General features: G+C 36.4%; 1 protein-coding gene across 2 annotated transcripts in view; it reads left to right on the forward strand.

Moving 5' to 3' along the window:
- Positions 1-25,054, forward strand: part of Nrx-IV (neurexin-4) — a 114,191-nt gene that overhangs the window by 73,222 nt on the left and 15,915 nt on the right. For both annotated transcript variants that reach the window (XM_083129054.1, XM_083129062.1), the window contains exons 3-12: positions 2,012-2,208; positions 8,394-8,535; positions 8,999-9,202; positions 9,795-9,961; positions 11,447-11,617; positions 13,099-13,260; positions 14,067-14,283; positions 15,863-15,954; positions 19,627-19,786; positions 22,045-22,170. In XM_083129054.1, the coding sequence (XP_082985180.1) occupies positions 2,012-2,208; positions 8,394-8,535; positions 8,999-9,202; positions 9,795-9,961; positions 11,447-11,617; positions 13,099-13,260; positions 14,067-14,283; positions 15,863-15,954; positions 19,627-19,786; positions 22,045-22,170 (1,638 nt within the window). The remainder of the gene's footprint in view (positions 1-2,011; positions 2,209-8,393; positions 8,536-8,998; positions 9,203-9,794; positions 9,962-11,446; positions 11,618-13,098; positions 13,261-14,066; positions 14,284-15,862; positions 15,955-19,626; positions 19,787-22,044; positions 22,171-25,054) is intronic.

Genomic DNA, 25,054 nt, shown 5'->3' on the forward strand with positions numbered 1-25,054 from the left:
ACCAACCAACTACTCTTCAAACAGCTGCTTTTTAATTTGTTCAAAAACTACAACTTCCTACCTTGGCATTTTCTCCAAAATATCAGAGAACTCTGCTAACAATTGAAACACAACTTATTTCATTCTGTGTAATGCTCGCAATAGTTCACATGTGCATATCTAATATGCATCTAACAGAAATGGTTTTATACCTCATCTTCTCTTCCCACAATATCCGTGCTTTACCTACGTGCACATCCTTCCCCTCTCCTACCCCCCCCCCCCCTATAGTTCACAGCATGTCAAATTGGGTCACATACGAGGGGCGATCAGGTTGCTCTGACCCTAACATAGAAAGAGCGTCAATAGGGTTTCATTTTTTTTTATTGTTTTTCAACATACTCCCCTGCAACTCCAATGCACTTCTCCCATCGGTGCTCCAACGCCTGGATACCTTGCAAAAAAAAATTCTTCCGACAGCTCCTTTAACCATGAGTCCACAGCCCTTATCACCTCAGAATCATCAGAAAATTTTTGCCCACGAATGTCATTCTTCAAATGTTTGAACAAATGGAAATCACTGGGGGCCAAATCTGGGGAATAGGGTGGGTGGGGCAGGAATTCGAACGATGCATCTGCGATAGCGGCCCTCGCAATGCGTGAGGTGTGGACAGGTGCATTGTCCTGGTGAAGGAGCACACCGCGGATCAACATCCTACGCCTCTTTTTCTTGATGGAATCACGTAATTTCTGGATTAGGTCACTATAGTATGTGCCAGTGATGGTTTGGCCTCTTTGTAGATAGTCCACAAGGAGGACACCCTTGCAGTCCCAGAAAATTGAGGCCATCACCTTCTTGGCTGACGTTTGCACATTGAACTTCTTCGTTGGTGGAGAATGTGGGTGTTTCCACTCCATGCTTTGTGATTTTGTTTCTGAGTTGAAGTGATGGACCCATGTTTAATCCATAGTTACAAATCGGGCAAGGAAATTGTCTATATATCACGAAACTTGGCAAGAAGTTCTTGACTGATGAGCACTCGGGTGTGCTTCTGATCTGGGGTGAGGTTTCGAGGGACCCATCTTGCAGCAATTTTTTTCATTTGCAATTCCCGGGTAATTGTGTTTTGCACAGTGCCATATGACAGGCCGCGCATCTCAGCAACATGACGGATAGTGACTCGACGATCCTTCAGTACGATATCGTGGACTTTGTTAATGTTTTCGGTCGTCATGACAGTTTTTGGTGCTTCACCTGCATCTTCATCCTCACACGACTCTCTCCCACAATTAAACGCACGACACCATCTCTTCACCATACTGTATGAAGGAGCACTGTCCTCTAGTGTATCCACCAAGTCCTCATGAATTTTGGATACCGCCCACTTCTTCTTCACAAATATTTGATCACCGCTCCCACCTCAGTTTTCTCCATTCTGGCAGATTGACACAACTTCACTCAGTTAAACCCCTGTAAAAAGAAAACTGTACGTAACTTAGACTTGCAATTCAGATTAAAAGCATATAAAGGATCACTAAACAATAACAAAATAAAAAATCAATCGTGACGTCATTCCTTCTATGTTAGGGTCGGAGCAACCTGATCACCCCTCGTATGTCCTTATGCTCTACAATGCAACTAAACTGGTCTCGTACAAATATCAGTGACAACCACGTTGACCCTTCCTTGTTAGTGCTACGTAATGCCTTACTAGTAGTCAATGAAATCTTATTGTTGTGTAGTCTGCTTAGCTTGTAAGAAAAATCTATACTCATTCATTGTTGTCAGTTTTTTTTTTTGAAGCGTCAAATACTTTTTTGTTGATCTATGCATCGCATGTGTTATGTGCAAGCTGATGTAATGGAACATGCAGAGGCCAAAAATGAGCTTTTTACTGTTGTTTTCCATCCTTCGTATTTGTTCTTTTATTGAATTTCCATTTTTGTTTATTTATTTATTATTTTTTTGTTGGAGTATTTGCTTGGTGGTTTTTAGGTTGTGCATGAAATGTGGTTTTTGTTTGTTTACTAGCTGACAATGCATGGGCTGCATCCAACTCTGACTTTGCCCAGTATCTTATTATTGATCTCGGGAGAGTAATGAACGTGACCGGAATCGCTACTCAGGGCAGAGCTCGTTCTCCAGAGTATGTGATGGAATATGCCATCAGTTACGGGAGCAATGGATTGGATTATGCAGATTATAAAGAGCCAGGTGGAAATATAAAGGTGAGCTATATCCTTTCTATACCCCTTTTACATGTCCACTCCTCTTTCTGTTGTCTTTTATGATATGAGAAATTAATGGTTACATTTTATTTCAGGTAATCCATGTAATTTAGGCATTGCCCACTGTAGAAAGTGCATCTGTTCAATGATCACAAGTGGTTTCAAAGTCTCATGCACCACATGCCTGCATTTTGTATTATGCAAATTAATGGAAACACTTGGCTTAACTTGCTTCAGTAAAGATGTAATTTTGTATTACATTAGCTTAGCTTTACATAACCTGCTTGGAAGAGAAGCAGACAGGTGTGACTACTGTACACATAAAAAGTTTTGAAATAAAACTACAAATTCCCCCTTCCCAGTGTTTATTATAATGCTAAGTGCTGATACGTTCTTTCCAATTACTGTCTCATAACAGTAAGAGGATGAACAAATTCAAATTCTCTTCAACTATCGATACGTGAGTTCTGGAAAGCTTTCTGAGCTTTTGAGAGCTGTCACACTCATCTTTGGGGTAGAAGTGAGAGTGACGTTAGTTAACAAAACCTCCGAAACCTTTCCAGAATTCACCTGGTCGATAGTCACGGAGAATCTGTTCATAATTTGTCACCAGAAAATCTTCGTTGTTGCTGAGATTTACTTCTGGTCTCTACTTTCATGTTGGTTTGAGTCCACAGAATTTAGTATTTCCAATAGTTTTTATTATTGTCATTTTATATAATTAGATTCTTATCAGTTAGTGGTTTGCTCATTTGCCCATCCCCACATCTTCTATTGGATGCAAATAGCCTGTCTGCTGTTGCTCAGTCAGTTCTCATTTTATGTTATTCTTATCTACGTCTCTTACTCTCCCCTCATAATGTTTGTAAAAATATTAAAGTGAGATTTTAACTGAAATTGTTTTTATTAATTTGTGAAATACAAATTGCAATACTGTTTGGTAAAAAATGTACAGGTGCATGTATCAATCATATTGTCTATCTGATATCTAATGATGTTCAGGGAACAAGAAAAATTTAATTCAATACATCAGGTAACATGAACTTGATATGTTAGACGGAAATAATTATACATTTTGAGAAGAGGTTCTCTATCAGTCATGTGATTGCTGGAGAATTTTTCCAACCTAGCAACAGCTTTCTTGCTCCTAGAAAATGATAGTGGCATTGGCTGATGAAAGCTTTGAAATGTCTAGAAAGCACATGGCAGATAATTCTAGAGAGCATCTCCATTTATGTCATCAAGAAAACATTCTTGAGATGTGGCATGTAAGGTGATTAATAGTAAGTGCTACTTATGTGTAGTTTGGCTACTAACACGAGTATATATTCATAACTGATAGCTTTCCTTATCTTGTCTACTAACAAGTTCTTCCTATTGTAGCTCCTCAATACTGTCTTAGCACAGTAAAGGGGGGGGGGGGGGCACTTTGAAAACTTAGCCTGTTGTGGTCCTTGTATCCATTCTTCTATATTTTGGACCAGATGTACACATTTTTCTGGGAGACATGTTAAGAAATTAAAGAGGAAGAGGTTGGACTGTGTGGACAGTCCAACGTATAGACCAGTAGCCATTTAAAGGTTGACAGTTATTGAGGAACAATTTATAAATCACTATACTTATCAGAACTTCATGAAAATTTGAAATGGCACTGGAAAGGAGCAAAATATTTTCTGGAAGAAGGTGAAATAACTTGTGTCTTTACCTTCCCCATTATAGACACATGTTTTCATGAGGGAGATACTAAGAGGGACCCATAAGGGAGAGTTTGTAGTTACCACAATTTTTATAAGAAAGTACACTGCAACCTGCTACCCCACTTTTTTTAAAAGTTTGTTATTTTGCATCATAACAATTATATGGATATTTTTGTATTTTTTATTTCTCAGTCTGCATAGCATGGCTTGCAATATCTGGTGCATTAACCAGTCTTTATTCATAGTAAAATGCGTAACTGAAAAGGGCTCACAGCCATGAATTTGCACCATGGCCTCAAGAAATTTTAGTGTTCATGTGTGAAATTTATTGCAAACCCAAACAAAATGAAACCTCTTTCCAATTAGAATTATTGTATTATTTTATATTGTGCAAACCTTTAAGAAGGATGTTGATATACTTCACTTGTTTGTGGATAATTGAACAACCACTGGTTAGTACGTATGCAAGTGCAGAAAAATCTCAAAACAAATTCAAGCACTAGCCCCCACCCCCTCCCTTTTTTGTGGGCAAATATGGTCTGAGAAAACCATGAATCCAACTAAGATAAAGCTACACATTTTGAAATCTGATTTTTAAACATGTAATTTATTAATTAATACACGATTGATAGTGGCCACGGTGGCTCAGTCAGTAACACGTCTGACTACCAAGCTAAAGGTCCTGGGTTCGATCCCCGGCCGGTTCAAATCCAGGAACTTTTCTAACTGAGGAAGCGGCCCCCGGCGCCCACCCAGTGTCGAATGACATGTGTACCTGGGGGGAAACCCTAGGGGGTAAAGGCGGTCAGGGGCGTGATGCTGATTTGTTTTTATATACAAGATTGGCTTAAAAGTAATTAATTCTGGCACCGGAGTACCTTCCTAAAAAAGGTTCAACTGACATCAGCATGAATAACTATGCAATATATTCCAATGTATGGTCGACTCTACCATATCGTCACTAATTTTAAAATTCATCTGGCAAAAGGGAAAAGAAGAAATGTAATGGCATGTTTATTATTCTAATTTAATGATACATGTGATACAGAAAACATGCAAACATTAAAATTTCATGTAGTGTACTTGTTATTTTAAAAGAAAGGTAATGAAAATTTTCATAAGCAAACTTGGAATGTTAAAAATATTTTTTTTTGCACTGAATTTGATTTTTCAAGTGCCAGATGAGAATTTCAGGTGTCATGGCAACTGGGCAGCCTGTAATTTTGTACACATGTAACAGCAGCTTGTGTCAAAGTTTGAAGTCCACGTTATCCCTGAATAGGCTAATCGGGACTGGATCAATCTTAAAGTGGGATCGGAACTGCTGTATTTATACTGGAGATCAAACCTGAGACCTTTGATTACTTGACGACAACACTGCCACTATTCCTTTGGGGAGGCCTGATCACCTTCTGGTAGAATTAGTGCATCTACAACTCATTTTATTTCTTTCACATGTATATTTTTTTTAATTTTGCAGAATCTTAATGGGATGCATACTTAACACTCTGTAACATAAGGACCACAGCAGTTAATTTTAAGGGCATTTACCCCTTTCAACACTGTCTTTTCCACATGCTGCTACTTTCTGTTATGCTCTGTTACTAACAAAACTCTCTGTACTAACATTTTTCTCTTCCAAATCTGTAACTTCTTTTCAGGAGACCTAGCTTGGACCCCAAAAGAAAATACATATTATCAGTTCCTAAAAATTAAACTGAAGTCTAGGAAAGAAATAAGAGCAATAGCGACCCAAGGTCGTGCGAAAACTCAGGAATTTGTTACCGAATACATAGTACAATACTCGGATGACGGGGACAATTGGAAAAGTTACACAGGTGCTACAGGAGATCCTGAGGTACTCAGTCGTGTCCTGTACATCGTCATTCAGTTATTGTTTTTTTGTTGTTGCGTGATTGGTGTTGCTCATGTGTTTTGATTTTGTTAAAGCATGCTTTAATTCTGTTGAGTCTTTGCAGCACTTCGGATTTGTAAATAAGTTTTTGTCCAATTAGGAATGTGTAATTGTAAAATTACAGATACGTTTATTGATCCAATAATTTATAGCTTTTAATTCACAGCTGATTTAATTTTACAATTCTATTCTTTTTTGGTTATTATGATTTAAGAGTAAAAATTCCACAAAAAATTGCACATGTAAGCTAAAAAATGTCTAAAATAAATATAAAACATCGTATATGGTAGTATTTTATCACGTTTAGAAGAAAATTGTTTGTCTGCGATATGAATACAGCTTTCGTTTGTAATTCTCGCATGTGTATTATGTTTTGTTTTTCCATAGTTTTTGAAACTCAGCTTTAGGACTATCTAGAAATAAATTGAAGGGCTCGGGTGTACATTACATTTTCGTAATTTTTGAGTTACAAAGTAAAATGTGCCATCCTTCAATTTTCGAGTGAAATTGCCATGTCATAGAATTTGCATTGAACTCAGTGAAGCCGTCTGAAATTGGAAAACACAACACAAAAACAATTTATCTACCGTATAGCTTCTAATAACCTTTTTTCTTAATTAACTCAGAAATGACCAAAATGTCATTTACCATGTTTTACACCCGAGCCCTTCAATTTACAAATTCAACTAAAAATAGACATTAGTATTACATGCTGTTAGGTGTTGTAGATGAATATATTTTACACTGAACAGTCTTAATATTTTATCAGATTGTGTATTGCATAATATTATATCTCATTTTTTTTTTTTTTTAAAGATCCACATTGATCTTTTCGTGCTTTTTAGTATCTAAACTTTTTTCTAGTGTTCATTTGATTTGAGTGTGTGAACAAGTCCGAAATAATTCTGCTGAATATATGTATTGCTGAATGACCTCATTTGAGATTGTACTTGTTAGTAGTGTTGTGCTTTGAAGATGTGCATGTTATTGTGTTATGTTTGTCACTCTTGGTCATTGTTATAAAATTATATACTTTCATCATAGTATACCACTCAGTATTATCATAACATGGACTTACATTTTGCCACACAGAGAAAGGGAAAGCAGATTTTTAATAACACATTTCTTGGCCTTTCTCAGATGAAAGACGATAAATAGTTTTGACAGTAGGATCCATATTTTGGTTACAGTGAAACTTTTAAGGTTATTATCCGAATTTGAAATTGGCATCCCTCTGTGCATTCTAGATATGCCAGAGCTGATGATTGTGTGAATGTTGCCACATCTCTACTTGCTTTTGCCTGTCGTCGGTACTTCGTTTTTTATGTTTTTTTTTGTCAGTCCAGCTTCTATGGCCTTGCAGAAAGCATTTGTTGAGATTTAGTCAACAATTGAAGGGGCTCTATTACACCTTATCGGCACAGGATAAGTGGTTAGAATTAAGTATTCTCCCCCAAACCTCTTCACATTGTTCTCTGATTGTTGGCAACAATGATTCTGTGTTAGCATACAATGTTAATTGGACATATATAGTCTAGTGGTTTTACTTTATCGTATTCTAGCACTGCATTTTTGTAATTGGATAACGTAACAGTACTGCTCAAAGAGCCAAATTAGAAATAGAAAAATCAATGAAGCGGCTTTCATAATGCTATCCCAAATCCCCATAAACCATTCTAGAGTAGAATTAAGCACGTATGATCCCCACTTCTCAGGAAATAGGAAGCTAAGTTTAAAGCAGCAACAACTAGTATAGAATTCCTAAGGACACCATGGAGTAGTTAGTTAATGCACCGGATTTGTAGTCAAATGGATGTCCACGTTGGTTCGATTCCTGTCACTGGCAAAAATAAATTTGTCCACCTGAAGTCAAGAGGTGCTCTTGAAATACAGAGTTGGAATAGATAAGGTAGAAGCTCTAGGCAATGGATATGTCCAATTAATATTGAATGCTCCTCCCACCAACCCATTTGTGGAATTTCTACAGCATGCTTCATGAGCATGCACTGCATAGAGTAAGATATATTGTGCACCACACGGTGGATGGTGTGTGTGTGGGCAACATTCATTGAACCATTTGCACCACATGCACAGGTGACAAGTGGCCCGTGAACATGCATTAAGAGATTATTGGCAAATTTCGAAAAATTTGTTTCCGATAAAGAAGCTTGAAATGTCTACAAATACATTATTTGTATTGTAAATATGTGACATTATATTCTCAACATACTAAACGGAGCAAGCATACTTTGAACACACTATAGTGCATGTTGTTATACTTATTTATTTATGTAGCTAACTTGTCCCTTTTTTGCTCAAGAAATCTGGAATGCATCCTACCCAACAGTGTAGTGATTAAAATTCTCACTTTGAAATTACAAACATAAAGTTTTGATTAGTTTCTCTGTATAAAGTTGTTTTCATGTAAACTTTTCTTACAATTTTTTAAAATTATGAATAAAAGTAGGTTCTGTCTGTATGAAATTATATTCCAAGGTAAGTAAAGTTTTAATTCTGATGTAAACTATCGGAGAATAATTGAACCTTTTTTATTTTCCTTCTCTAAACAAAAGATGTTCAAAGGCAACACAGATGGCGATTCAATAAGGAGGAATACTTTCGAAGTTCCTGTTATAGCACAGTGGATCCGTGTCAATCCCACTCGATGGAGATACAGGATATCATTACGTGTCGAATTGTATGGCTGCGATTATGGTAAGAGACTTTACTCTGTGCTTTCGTGTATGTGAATGTGCTTGTAGTTTCCACTGTTTTTTTATTTCAAGTATTCCTCTGTGTAAGATATCTTTGAGTAATTAACCCTGCCATCCGCAATGTGCTGTTGCAGATATATCAATAAATATCGGATAATTTAGTGCAAAATTCTGCCATTTTGTTGTAATTTTTATGGATAATATCCATGCCCTACTTTCTAAAAAAGTAAATGTCTAAATATGCAATTTCTTTTGTACTGCAGTCACCTTGAAACACAATTTATAAAGGAGGTCATTGAACCATTCAGGTTCCTTAAGAACCATTTCTAATTTTATATCGGATCGGTAGAATATTGTGATCGGTAAATTTTATATCGGTACTCTATCGGTATCAGTCAAAATTTCAGATTGGCCCATCCCTAATATGGTGTTTACCATGATATTGTAATTTGTTTTCCCTCCAGTTGCAGATAATCTGTACTTCAATGGGACTTCCTTAGTGAGATGGAATTTGATGAGGAACCCTGTCTCTGCTGTGAAGGAAGCAGTCCGATTCAGGTTTCGCACCAGCAATGCAATTGGCATCCTGATGTACAGCCGCGGAACTCAAGGCGATTATTTTGCATTGCAGCTGAGGGACAACAGAATGTTACTGAATATAGATCTAGGTAAGATATACGTATTGTTGTACAGTTACTTCTCTATATACTTAGCCAGTATCTTGACAAACGCAGGAAATTTCAAGATTGAATAGATTATTTCTTCATTAATTTTTTTTTTTTAACAGTCACAGTTCTAATCAGTTTTGCTACACTTGAGTATGTATGTTATGATGGTTGTCACGTTAAGTATAGCTTGATTCAAAAGGATGGACTCAATTTCATACAGCTATATTTTCTGAAGTATACATACTATTTACTTAGGTGAAATTTTGAAATTTTGTATTTCCGCGTTGCACAATTTAATGGTTATACACTACTAATTTCGAAGACTCTGTCTTCATTCATGAGATGGTACCACGTCACTGCTTTGACTAAGCATGAATGAATAGCTTTTGTGGCTATTGCTTCCAATGGCTGCCAAATTTTTCTCATGGTGCTAGGTCCTCCCACCAGGATTTGAACCCTAAATAACTCGCACCAAAAGCATTAGGATACTTGAGAACTCATTGATTGTACTAAATCAGCAAATTACTTAGGATGTTGTTATAACAGTGCCCGCTTATTGCAAATCTCATAGATCTTTTCCTCATCATTTCAGGATCTGGGGTGATGACCAGCTTATCTGTGGGAAGTCTGCTTGACGACAACATATGGCACGATGTGGTGATCTCCAGGAACAAGAGGGACATCATGTTTTCCGTCGATCGTGTTATGATCCATGGCTTAATTAAGGGAGAATTTGAAAGGCTTAATTTGAACAGAGATGTAAGTGAACATATGCATTAAAAGGTAATGTACATTGCATGCTGGTTTCCCCTTAAGACTTTGGCCTGACCTTTGGCTGATGATAGGCCAGCTGTTTTCGAATTTTCCTCTACTTTCGATATGATATTCCAAAATCCGCTCACATATTCCAAACTGAAAAATTACATATGCTCAGAATCCCTTGTAGAGTATTCACAAGAATCTTCATGTGTTTGCCTTTGCTATTGTCTAGATATTATCAATAGTTAAATAGACTTACGTAGCCACAAAACTATTGATAGTATCTAGACAATAGGGAAAGCAAACCACACGAAGCTTCTCGTGAATACTCTACAAGGGAATCTGAGCATATGTAATTTTTCAGATTTTGGCATATAGCGGTGTTTCAAAAGAAGAGAAAACTCTAAATCAGCTGCCCTGCAGTTGGCCAAAGGTCCAGCCGAATGTTAATGTGTACCTGTTAAGTGTCATTCCCTGACCCTAATGCCTTGACAAAGAAGAAAGTTGTTAACCCTTACCCTTTTATTATTCTGCAAACAAATATTTTGAATTTTTCAGCGATAAACTTAGTTTTTTTTCTAGGGCTGAGCTGATACCACTTTGAATCGATACCAATACTCTGATTCCCTTCAATGTTTGAAACTTGTAAATAATTAAAAAGTTCTTCAAAATATACATTAATATTAGCATGCAAGTATGTATTCCACTCTTAATTATATTCATCAATTGACCATGATTTTTGCTTTAAAATATTTGAGGATTACGTCACAATTCTAAATTGTATTTTATGTTGTCACCGAATTCAGTGTTTTCACACAAAAGTGGTTAAAATTAAAATAAACTTCAAATTTCCCAGATAAATTAGACCCGTAAAAGTGTCGTGCGGCGGAGCCCGAGAAAGACCAAAATGCCAGAAAGTTATCGGCAAGTATCGGTAAATAAATTCCAACCGATACGTCAGAATCAGTATCAGCTCAGCTCCAGTATTTTCACTGCAGTATTAAGATAATTCAAATCTGCACACGGTTCCTGTTTCTAAATATAGTTAAGAATAATAAACATGTCCAAGAAATTTATTCACCACATTACCACTGATACTTTCCAGTAATGATGCATCAGCCTCAGTTTTAGTGCAATTGGTCCCAGGCTATGAATCCCGGCATGGGTATTCTTTGTGTGTACCTTCATCAATTTCATCATATCAACTCATCCTCATCTTTGCAATGAGCCAAAAGTAGCAGAAAAGCGAAATAAAATAAAGTAAATCAATCAATCAAAGCATTGGTTTCAGCTCTGTCCTTACTAGATTTCAGTGCCTCTGATTTTAAACAGGTGTAAATCAAGGCAGCAAAATTTGAATTCAATCAAGCATTCCCTACTTACCAAGTTCCACTGTTGAGTACTGCAAGCGTGCTACAAGTTATTTATTCTTGTTTGTTAGCTTACATATGTAATCGTGCAGTATTTACTCTCTTTATTTTCCAGTGGTTTATCGGGGGAGTGCCAAATGTCCAGGAGGGCTTGATTGTCAGGCAGAACTTCTCGGGATGTATGGAAAACTTATATGTGAACTCTACAAATCTTATCCGTGAAATTAAAGATGCTGGAGACTACAGTTACTTGTACGAGAAGGTCCATACATTGTACAGCTGCCCAGTGAGTGTCTACATTTAGATAATATTTATTACTTGATATACATTTTATGTTGGTATTGGTTATGCTTTACGGTGTTAAATTTTCTTCTAGGGATAGCTAAATCTGGTTATTGGATAATTTTCTATCCAGATATTGGATATTTTGATATTTGGATTATCTGAAATGTCCGGATATCCAAATGTGTGCATTATCCGAACAGTTTTATCGGTTATCCATTTTATGGACTATACACATATTCTTTTATTTGTCATGTTTGTATTTCACTGCACCGATTTTCTACAAATCCTTCATCAAATCTGTACTCCACGGATATTGATTACGTATTTGGATATCCAGATTATCAGTCGGATCCGAAATGGGGCCAGCATTCGTGACAGAGTGGCAAGCACAGTGCACTACGATGCCATGGGTTACGTGTTTGAATCCCAGCCTAAGAATGAGTGTTTGTGAGTGACCCTTCATCAAATCTGGATATCTGTTATCTGGATTTTGTTGCCATCCCTAGATTCTTCCTATTGCATTACCATTTTGCGTGCCTGCATTTTGTTGGACACGAAGTGTTTTTGCAAATATTTGACACGAGACAGATGAATTTTCTGAGGCAAATTCTTTTACAATCACTGGGTTACGTGCATTACTTAAGTAACTGAATCATTCAAGGTTTCCATCGAAGGTTTCCCATCCAGAACTGGACGATAGAATCACTATTGGTAAATCCTACTGTTTTAATATCAATTAAAATTATATATTCCTCCTTCTCAAATGATTTTTTAAAATTACTTAAAACACCTGAAATTAAATGTGAATTACACTTTAATTGATTAGTATTAAAAGAGATTTGCAAATTATCTGTTAGAGCTAATTTACAAACGTTGATATAACTTTATCATATATGTTCTAGTCGTAAGCATTAGGTTTAGTAAAGTGGCTTGCTTGGCTTCAAATTTCAGGCAAGACATGGATATTTCTTGTAGTTGTTGTGTGTGTATATATCATAGGGATGGAACAGATTAATCAATACTCTATCGGTATCGGCCAGTATAGGTATATCGGTTTATCAGTACCGATATATCTATAAATATCTTATAATTTAGTGCAAAATTCTGCCATTTTGTTATAATTTTTGTGGATAATCTCCATGCTCTTATTTTTAAAGAAGTAAATATCGAAATATGCAACTTGTTTTGCACTGCTGTCACTTCGAAGCAAACATTTATTAAGGATGTCACCGCCACGTAACATCACATGTAGCATATTCCTTGGCATTTTTGCAACAAAATTCCTCAAAATAAGGAAGAAATTAGAGTATACCATATAATTTATGCTCAAAATATAGAAATGTTTGTTTTGAAAAATCTGTTCTGAATTTTATGTGAGGGTCCAAACTGTAACTAATTTAAGTGACAATGTTTTTTAAATATGTTTTATGCTTTCTTTGTTTTCTTCCATTCTAAAATATTTTAAATTTCTTTGCCTTTTAGGATATTCCTATCATCCCTGTTACATTTGTTACTCGAAACTCTCATGCCAAATTGAAAGGGTACGAAGGGGTGACTTCGCTAAACGTGTCTTTCCAGTTCAGGACGTATGAGGATAATGGTTTGCTTGTATTCCACAAGTTCACCTCAGACGGCTATTTAAAGGTAAGCTCTTTGATTCTTTGGTTAGCTTTCCGAAATATGCTTTTAAGGAATGTTAATGCTCATTTCAAGAATACACTACATTTCGTGTGTAGGTTGTTTTTCTTACATTTCTAAATAATAAGATAAAGCCATCCACTCTGGCATGATTGCACATCTGCAGTGTGAAGGTAAGGCTCCACACATTCTCGATCTTAGGGATGATGTGATCAGCAAGTTCAGCACATACATTTCTTATGAATTTCACCAAAATTTGACCTCGTATAGCGAAAAAATATGGTGAAAATGGAACATTCACAGATGTTTGAATATTTAGGGCCAATGTGAATGTGCATTTATTTTGAAATTGTGAACGTTTGGTCAGTTGAACATTTTTTAGTCATCGTTTATCTTTTTCTTTTCAAGGAATATATGTTAAGAATTGTCAACATACCCCTTTGATATGATCATATGTTGTACCTTGTTGTGGACTTTTTTTCTTTGTTCATAGGGTTCATTGTTGTGTATAATTTATGAATATTGTTATTAAGATTATGTCGTTAGTCAGGAAGTTTAAGACACAAATGGAATGCACTTTTTTTTTGAGAGGGGGAGGGTTAAAATTTAATGAAAATTCAAATTATAACATAGATTTTTGAGAAAAAGTTACTTTGAAAATCTATGTCCCTAAGGGTTGGTTTACAAGTAAGTAATTAGTAAAAAATTTCATAACTTAATTTAATTTACTTGACAATGCATACAATTACATTGAAGTGGTGCAATATGTTCTTTGAGAAATATTTTGTAAACCCTCTTATCAAATTTTTCAGCTCTTCTTGAAAGATGGGAAAGTGAAAATTGAGATTAAGACAGCTGAGAGTCCGAAAGTTCTCCTAGACAACTACGATGAAGAATTCAATGATGGTAGATGGCATAAGGTTGTTGTTACGGTTCAGAAGAACAAAATAGTACTAGACATTGATGAGAGGCCAATGACAACTGAGAGGTTGCTGACTATACTTACTGGAGGTTATTATCTTATAGGAGGTAAGTGTACCATAATAATAACCCGTGGCTCTACAGCCCGTAAGGGCCTTGGCCTTGGCCTATCTCCCTCCCGACTGCCAGTTTCCCTCCCACAATCCTACCCAGAGGTGTGGAGATCTTCAACCGGTAATGGGGTGATGTGCTCTCAGCACGTCAAACCCCCAGCTGTTATAGAAGATATCTGTGACCGGGTTACGCTACTCACTCGTAGCTCCAAAATTTCCTCACGATGGTGGGTTGACACCGGTCCTATACACAGGCTGAAAACCCAGGGTGACTTGAACCTATGCCGTCCTGCAGTTGGAGTCCAAAGCACAGCACCTTAGACCGCACTGCCATGGAGGAGGGCAAGTGTACCATTAGAAGAAAAAAGAAAGGCTTCAGAATATCAGCGTTCATGTTTTTTTTTAAATAAACTTGAAAAAGTGTGGGAATGGAAGTTAGAAATTGGAATGCACTATTGATAGAGCCATATATTTATGGGGAATAAAATATCAAGATTTTGGTACAGAAACTGGACACGTTTTAGGATCAAAAGTGGTATATCAAATGGCATTTTGATGTTAAAATTGTGAATAAAATACAAACTTTGATTTGAAAATTATATTATTTTAAAAAAACTAAACATTTCCTTTGTAATAGCACATGTCTGTAGTTATCAATGTTTAATTTATGCTTGTGTAAATGAGTCAATTTTTGCTTCTTAATTTTTTACAGCAGAAGTAATACATTTTCCGTGATGTTGTGTAACTCTCAGACATTGGAAACTGTTGTTAGTAAATAAACAAAATTTTGTGTTTTAGTTTATTTCACATTTTGCAGTTCATTTCTGAAAATTTTGTGACAAAACATGGTAGGAAAATGCACCACACAGCTTTAAAAACCATGAAAAATTAGCATTACTGCATATTATTGCTCATTTCCTGTTTCTGTGAAAAACGAAATATACATGGCTCTACTTACCAGCTTCTACAAATACATAAACATTGATTTGGTATGTTTACTAAATCATTGTTTATGTGTAGCAGGAATTACAGTTTAGTACAAAATATATAACTATCCAACTAACTCTGGCATTCCTAAACCCAAAGGTTAATTGAGGCAGCAGTACAAACCTTCCATTTATCCCTGTCCTGAGCAACATGAAACCAGTCTTTACATCTTTCTAATTTTCTTCAGGTTTATCTCAACATACCTTCATTTTCTTCTTGTTCCTCCTACCAGGTCTTGTACCATTAGGTTTTCCAAGAAGGATTCCCCTCCCATGCATGACTGTTGACCTACTGATTGAAGTCTTCTTGATTTAGTTATTGTAGTAATGTTTGAAGACCAATGCAGATTATGCAGTTCAACATTCTGCAACCTTCTGTATTCTTTATCACATATATTCAGATGTTTAGTGTAAAACATGTTCAGTTAGTTGAAAACAATTACTGTTCAGTATATTTTAATTATTTTATAATTTTTTATGTCGGATGAGACTTAACGTTTATGAATTGGAAAGTAACATGCATTATCTTAATGAAATTGTCTCTTAATTTCCCTTTTAGTGTTTATTGTTATTAATTCTTTCTTTCAGGGGGAGTTGATGGAACCACAGGGTTTCTGGGCTGCATGAGGCTCATTCTGATCGATGGCAACTACAAGCTTCCAACTGAATGGAGTGATGAGGTATGAAGGAGAGAATATGTTGTCGCTTTTAAATGGGGGGATTCCACTTTGCACTGATTCCAACAATGTATAATATATAACTCACTGAAATGCTATGTGAAAGGATCCAGGTTTGATTCCTGATTGAGCCACATTACATGTGACTTTTCAGTAAGTTATAATTGGGACTGGCTGATACCACTTTCACCCGATGTCAATACTAATGTCAGTACTTTACTGATTCTGATGCCGATACTTGGAAAGTAAAACAGTTTAAACATAGTTTGTAATTAGAACTGAACATGTTGATGTTCCAAAGTTTAACTTAAAAGTAGGGATGATTACAAATTAATCAGTATTGCCTGATGGAGGCATATCAATGTCTTGGTTTATCTGTAAAATTACCGGTAATTTTACCAATATAATATATCTGTAAATATGTTACAATTTACTGTAATATGGTGCCATTTTGTTATAATGTTATAGATATAAACATATAATCTCCATTCTGTACTTTTTTAAAAGTAAATGTCTGTGCATCTTCTTCTGCATTGCAAGAACTTGGTTTATTTGGTAACATACATTAACCCAGATAAGCCGGTGAAAAAAAAAATGAGTTTTTGCTCAAAATTAGATTACATTGTAACGTTTGGATGTCATTGAACACATTTTTATGAATTATGCTGCAATACATATATTATGCTACAAGTTGTGCTATGTCCTATATATAGGACGTCAGGTTTAAAAGGAGGTGAATGTTGCTATATCCTATGTCCTATATATAGAACGTCAGGCTCAAAGGAGGTGAATGTTTCTATTAAAGTTAATCATGGCAGTAATGGTCACCAGGCACTATAGGTTGCACAATACTTATTTACTACAGTAGACATATTACAATCACTGTTTGGAATATAAGTGAAAAATGTAGTAAGATATGCACATTTGTATTTATACACTATGATTGATACATCTCGTTCTACAAATTAGTAAATATACAGACATTTGTGGTTTTGAATTTAGGTTTATTGCTACATTGGGAATAAAATTTTCACTGTAGTTTGTTTCATAGGACTTATTTTGTATGGTAGAGCACAAAGCATTTCACGTGCAGTCCTATATCACATTTCATGCATCGGGTAGTAGTTTTGGCATGACACTGTCTGCATCTGGTTTGCTTATCCTGTTGAACAACCCAGTGATCAAGACGGTCATACCGTGTATCTATATTTAATCTCTGTGATGGCCTTCCCTGTGATTTTGCTGTACGTTCAGTTCTTTGCAACATATAGCAGGCAATTCTTCTCCGGAAAGTGAGGTGGTCCAGTTTTCCGTTATCATGTCTATGCAATTGCCATGCATTTTGTACTGACATGTCAAGGAAATGTGAGAGAAGGCTGAAATACCATTTCTTCCCTCTTACTGAGGTTCTATAAAGAGCAATATTTTGGTCCGCGCGATCCACACCTCCCATGTACTTATTGTATGTGTGGATAAGGTGTGGTTGCTTTACAATCACACGCTTCTTTTCTTTCTGAGAATAGCGACTTACATTGTGCAGCGGATGTACAGAGGAATAATTTGAAGCCATTGTTACCACATTATTATCATTCCACCTTGCAATCAGTATTCCTTCGTCTTCAAGTTTTACGAAGTCAACAGTACCTCTGCCAGTTTTCTTGAACTCCTTTGCTGATTGCAACGGGGCGTCACGTATTCGATCATTCCTAAGAGTCCCTGTAGCCCTAATACCTCTTGCTTGCAGTTCTTCAAGCAACTCAATGGATGTAAAATAATTGTCGAAAAAGAGCTGAAAGGGAAAATTTCCAAATTTGTGAAGCACATCTGCATACAGCAAGACAACGCTTTTGCCTTCTGCACGCAACTGACTCCCTGGCATATTGTCAATTACAGGTGATTCTTCCTCTCAGGAGTCTTCATCTGTTACGTCATCACATGCATTATCTGGAGGAAATAGTGTAATATCAAAAGATGGTCCTTTGGCAAAACTGTCCTCATCGTCATTCAGCAACTCCAGAACTTCGTTTAGGGAGAGACCCCTGAAAATATTGAACCGTACAATACTATTATGCATGACACGGGGCTTCCCTATAGGCCTGGTGACCTACATGTAGGACACTGCTGTACTAACGTACTAAGAAAGTGGCAACAAAGCACTGCAACATGCAATGTGTCATTTTTCATAGGTTTGTACCTTCCTCGGTACAATAACACACTTAAAAGTACTTAAAATATAAAAATTCCTTGAAATTATTACCTTTCAAATCCAAAACTGCTGTCTTCCATCACCGCTCAACTTACACGTGACTTCAATAATGCCAGGACTCCACACAACAACAAAGAATGATGCAAATAACGTGCAAACACAAAGAAGAGACCTTCGTGAAAAGGTAACTATAATGCCATCTATCCGTAAAGGCGGAAACTGTTTCCACAGGTGTCTACGTAAGAAAAGGCACGGTGTCCTTTATATAGGACAAGAGGCTTATCTGGGTTAAGGAGGTCACTGAACCATTTGGAACTTTTATATCAGATCGATAGAATATCGGTAAGTTTAATATCACTACTGTATCAGTATCATAATTTGACATAAAATAATTATTGAATCACAAATTTCATTTCTCCCTGCTGTTGCAAAAACAATTACAATTGTGCATTTTTCATACTTTCCACAATATTTAGACTTTGCGAAAGTGTTGCACAACATTTTTGCAGTGATTAAATACTTTCTGATAGCAATTTCACTGGTATTGACTGATACCGGTCCATCAGCATTGCTCTCAGCTCAGCTCTAGTTATAATATGTCAACTGTGCATCGTAAGCTAGTTTATTTGAATGTACAGTTTCCTTGAACATGTCATAATAAGAACATTATTACATCTTACCAGAGGCGTCTGCTGAGTGCATGCGTGCATTATATTACATTTCTTGGATCTGAAGTTAAAGAAAGTAATCATTCTTTCTTTTCCGCAATTGACGCATGCACTCAGCAGATGCCTCTGCACCTTACTCTTGACAGTCTGCCAGGCTGTTTTGCTTGCTATAACAGTATTTAAGGATGTTTAAAAGAAATCCATTTTTGGCATTCAGTTTTGCCGTAGAGTTTATCATGGTGAAAGTATTTTGTGTACTTGCAGGAATCTGGATGCCTGAATTTTATTGGCCATGATTGAATTGATATTCTCCTAGTGCCACTTAGATTTGTATTTCATCTCGGTCCCAATTTCAATGCAGTTTGTTGACTAGTTTTTCCATTATAATGCTACAAACTTTTTTCTCACATTTAGATTGAGTACTACAGGCTTCGAAGTATACCCATAATACTTGTTGAGGTGACATAATTTTTATTGCAAATATCTTGGATATCATTTTGACTTAATATTGTGGAAGGTAGCTGGAATGAAATTTTATTTCCTTGTTGAGAAACTAGAAAATAACACATGTTTTATGTATTATGCTGCTAACATGCTAACCAACATAATGAAAGTGGGACGTGGACAGATACATGATATGTAGATTCCTCAAAACTGTCATGTCAATCTAAGCCATGTTCGTGAGGGAATGTGAGATAGATGTCATCAGTATATTTTGTCTTTATGCTACAAAACCTTATAAAGTTTCCTTGTAAATGCTATTTTTAGTCTTAATAAAATTACACTACTTTCTTTTTCCAGGAATACTGCTGCAAGAACGAGATAGTGTTTGATGCCTGCCAAATGATAGACAGATGTAACCCCAACCCTTGCAAGCATTCTGGCATCTGTAAGCAGAATTCACAAGAGTTCTTCTGTGACTGCAGCAACACTGGTTACTCTGGAGCAGTGTGCCATACATGTAAGTAGTACTGTATTACTGAAGGAGAAGAAAGGAACAAATTATACGTAATATTCACAAAAATAATAACAAAATAAATTATGCCCTAATTTAAAAAACAGCTTTATAAATATTGGATTGGCAAAATTATCGGCAGTCCTACTGGTATCAATGTACCCATATTGCCTATTTATTGATCACCACTATTTTTGTAGTCCTGGCTTGGAAACAGTAGCACTAGTGTCAAATGTGTAAGTCGTAAGGAAGCCTGTAGTTCATATCTTATCCAAGGCCACAGGTTTCTTGGTGCTGCAATACCAGTACAATAATTTGCCCCATTGCTATAATTTTACAAGGAATTTGAAGTTAGCTCACTGTGAAGATTGGTGTAATTTTGTGTGCATTTGTAAAAAAAAGAGAAGTTCTGTTATTTGTGTGTTATGGTGAAATTCACTTATGTGCCCAAGTTATCATGTTTTACACAAAATTAATTATATGTGATTTCTGTACCCTACAGGAATAACTTGATATGAATATTAGCGTAATAACCATGTATTGATAACAAATGGTGGGTTGACTATATTAAATGACATTTCCAGTATTTAATATGTGCAGAAAATTTGACCACAAAGAATAATCAAATTATATAATTCTCATGAAAAACTGCATTTAAATAATAAATTTCAATAAATATTTAGATTCACAAAAAGTAGACAATATTCCAAATTAATCATCTGTCCTTCCAACTTAGTGAAAGAAACAGGAATACACATCACAGAATTTTTACTTTTCATAAATCTCCAACATATATGTATTTGCTGAAGCGTGCAATAAACTGTAGTGAAATGATAATCTGTGTTACAAAAAGAAAAAATGAAGTGAAATTCTAAACAAATGTTGGAAAATGAAGTACAGTAAAACCTCATTAATCTGGACTAATGGGCGGGATAAGTTGACCGGGTTAATGAAAATCTGGATTAACTGAAATAACCTAAAAGAACAGTTGAAAGTGCATGAAAACTCCATATATAGCAACAAAACACATTTATATTATGGCGTATTTAAAGGGAATATGCCTAAATACACTATACAGTACAGTAAAATGTAAAGAAATACTGTAGATACAATGCAGCATGTACATATGCGATACCTATAGTATGATGATGTGCCCGACGGACCTGGCTCTGCATCACTCAAAGCTCTTGCTGTGGAAGTTGTTAACTTCTAGCCACGTTTAAAATCTTGCATTCTGCTTTTTTTTGGGGGGGGGGTGCTTTTGCCTATCCGGATTAAGCGAAGTCCAGCTTATCGGGGTCTGGATTAACGGCTTTTACTGTATAAGCAAGTGAATAAACAGAAAATCATTTTTAATAAAGAAAAATTCTTAAACTTTGCATAGCTCTAAGTTAATGTATTTATAGCAATACCAGATGGTATAATTATTGGAAAATTCACCATTTTTATTGCCGGCCCCTGTGGCAGAGTGGTTAACACATTGCACTACAATGCCAGGGGTCACAGGTTCAAATCCCAACCTGGGCTTGGATGTTCGTGAGTGTCCAACCCGAAATGATGTGTTAATGAGAAGTGGCATAAAATATGTCGAGTTAAACAAACTATTTCAAAAACAAACAAATCAAAAAACAAACTCATCCCCATCTTCGCAAATTATCCAAAAGTGGCACAAAAAAGTGAAGTAATAATTCACGATATGTGCGACTTACTCACTTTATATATATTAATTCGTATTTTCAATAAATTAAAAATACAAAACTTAGTTACTTACGTGAAATGAGTATCTATTTTGTGCAACGACGTTTCGGAAACAACTGTTACCTTCTTCAGGTTCTATTCTCGGCCATCCAAAATAAACCATTTGACGAGGCTATGGTTTATTTTGGATAGCCGAGAATAGAACCTGAAGAAGGAAACAGTTGTTTCCGAAACGTCGTTGCACAAAACAGTAACAAAGTTTTGTATTTTTAATTTATTGAAAATACGAATTCATAAAGTGAAGTAAAATAAAGCAAATCAATTAATCAACAAAATCATTTTTATTATTAGGTGATTATAGTTTCTGTTAGCTCAATATGCTGACAGAACAAACGGTATTGTGTATCATTCTTTTTGAAACCGTGGGAACTCTTCTGTGGTTGTAAATTGGAAACTCTAAATTTGCAGTGACATTTATAAAGCTGCTTTGTGCAATAGTCATCAGTATTGTTTGGTTATAGTGTAAAGTTCTGTGGGTATTCATAATACTGAATTTCTCATTTCAGCATTGTACCCACTGTCATGCAAAGCATATAGGAATGTGAACGCTGCGAGCCCGAGGGTAGAGATCAATGTTGATGTTGATGGAAGTGGGCCTCTGCGACCTTTCCCTGTTACTTGTGAATATTATGGTATGTATAGAAGCCATCTTTTGAGAGTCTTTAAAAAATTAATAGACAATTTAACAAATTATTAAACAGTATACCTATTGGAGGGGAGAGGAGAGGGGTAGTCAAGGTGTAGAACACCCAGAAAGTTTGTGGGGTTAGGTCTTTTCATGTGTGTTCCTAGTGCCCACATAAAGTCTCGGCTTTTATCAAAGCTGTGGTAATTTTAGTTCTTTAGATATGTTTTGCTCTGTTCTTGAAGAATTTTTTCTTCATAATATTCATTCTAGCAAGACATGTGTTCTTTTATTGGGCAGGGATATATGTGCACATATTAATTGGATGGAAATAGCCTCTGTGCTGATGCACCCATTATATCTTATTAGGTAGTTAGTCCAAGAATTCCTGGCTTTTTCCTGTGAAGTATGCAGTCTGTGCATGTATTGGGGGAAGGGATATAAGGCAGACTTTTCTCCTTGTTGCCATAGCAATATACAGAGCCTTATATTTAAGAGCTGCTGCAAAAATTTCTGTAAATTTGTGGATTTTTGGATAATTACAATACTTAACACTTTCTTTCATATTGAATTTGTTGTAGTGATTCTGCTTGTTTTATCACATGTATAAAGTGTGCACGACTGTATACCCCTACATATATTATTATCAGAAATGTAGAACATACTTTGTAGGAATCCAAAACCAGAGATTGTTGGACAGACTCAGCATGTTGTGAACACTGCCCGTTGCAAAAGCCTTCTTTTGCCATTGCAACAACGTCGTCTTTGTCGGTGCTGCCTTCTCAAACTGTGCAGTGAAAGTTGTTTATGTCATTTTTAATCATTTTGCTGTTAATTTGATGCTCATGGACCCACACAGTGGTTACCAAATGCTCCTTAATTGTGTAATTACTTGTGTCGGCCATTGCTGCAACTCCCAAACAAACAATGAACTCAAGAATGCAGTGTGTCAACAGAGGGAAGTGCCTTGAGACAGTGGGAAAATGTGTGCCAAGGTCATGTGGAAGTCACCAGCATGAAGGAGGCATGATTACTCACATAAATACGGGTGATTATAAAGTCTATACATTTCTGCATAAGTTGGATTTATTACACAAAATACAATAACTGAAACTGAAATACTGAAACATATATCACAGTAGGACACAAGATCAATATAACTCAATGTGACCACCCCTCAAGTCTAGACGCAGATGCCAGCGATCCACCACAGCCTGAAACATCTTCTCCAACATAGCTGGTGTAATCTCGGCAACTGTGTCCGTAATGTTTTGTTTCTACTGGGCAACACTGTGGATCTTCACCTTAGACTTTATAAACCCACAGATGAAAAAGTCTAAGGGCAACTCTCCCTTGCGAGGCAGACCAATCCATCTACTGGGAAAAACTTTGTTTAGGTGATCACGAATGATGATGGCAAAAGGAAGTGATGCCCTATCCTGTTGGTGCAAAGTAAGGAGCTTGGTGTTCCCCAATCCACCGTGCAATGTGCCACAGTTGGTAGCTGATGGGATTATGGATACTGAGTGTCCTGGTCGATGCAGTGGGGCTACGTGTGATTGCATCCTGTACACTTTGCACACTTTGTGGTGTTATGGCTGGCCTACCGGGACGTTCTTCATCCACAACACTGCCAGTTTGCTTGAATTTCTTGATAGCCAGCCTGGTGGGACCTGGTTTTCTGTATTTCCAGGCAAAGTCCGTCTGCACCTCTTCATATGTCATTCCACGCAGATGAACACAAGCAATGACTGTTCTTTCTTACACAGTTAGCATTGCTTCACATAACGTGGAAAAGAAATGTATTTTGTCACGATATCACTAAAATATATATAGACTTTATAATCACCCTGTATAGAGGTATACGAACTTTGTAGGTTGTATATATAGAATATAAGGCTGCTGGTGCAATCATATGGTGCATTCCATTCCCTGGGTGGGTGATAGGTTAGGATACCTGGGGGAGTAAAGGCAGTTGGATCATGGTGCTGATCCCGTCACCTCCACATCTGCCATATACGTTCATGGCAGATTTCAAAGTCAGTGATGTGTGGTGAGTGACATTTTCCGTTGGGGAAGCAGATCCAAAAAAATTAAGAAAACCAAGAATTCATTCCTTCTACATGGTACGTTATACTGAAAAAACTGAGCACTCTACCTGATATTGTTTCCTTAATGTGTCTAAGGAGAAAGATGAATGTCCTGGCACATTTGTTCATTTATTCGAACTTCATTTGGTCTGTTGTCAAACGTATTTCATGCAGTAGATGATTGTGGATGATTGAAACAATTTTCACACTGCAACCAGTGAGTTTTATTAACTATTTGGCAGATGTGTCTATGGACGTGTAAGCTGTCTTAATAGACCGAACGCTCTGAAACGTTTATCTTCACCTAGAATATGTCATACCTATGTCAGTAACAATATTTTTTGCGATTCTCTTGTGCTTTGATACCTATAGTTTATTTAGAAATATAAATTGTAACTAGCTTGGTGGATGTGCTACAACACTGGTAGTATACAGTACACGTGGACACTTAATTGTGTAGTTTGCAATACTGAGGACATCAACAGACTGCACCAATGGCACTCTGGCTTTCTTTCAGCCCTTACTGATTGGACAACAAAGTTTCCCTCCATATAATGTAACCTCCCATTGGATCCTTCAAGGTCGCCTGTTGATTTTTCAGGTCCTTGCTGGCGTTGCGGGCTACAGGCTGGCCTGGCTGATGTGTCGCAGATGTTTTATCAACATGCTACAAGAGGGTGCGGATAGCCCTATATCTGAAAAGAACGAACTTTGGAGGCGTGCATTTTCAATTCTTTTGGGGTAACAGGGAATAAATAATGAAAAAAACCAAAGGTTAAAGAAATAATTTTGTAACTTTCA

The sequence above is a fragment of the Lepisma saccharinum genome, chromosome 1 (genome assembly GCF_977018435.1).
Source record: "Lepisma saccharinum chromosome 1, izLepSacc3.1, whole genome shotgun sequence".
Classification (NCBI taxonomy): domain Eukaryota; kingdom Metazoa; phylum Arthropoda; class Insecta; order Zygentoma; family Lepismatidae; genus Lepisma; species Lepisma saccharinum.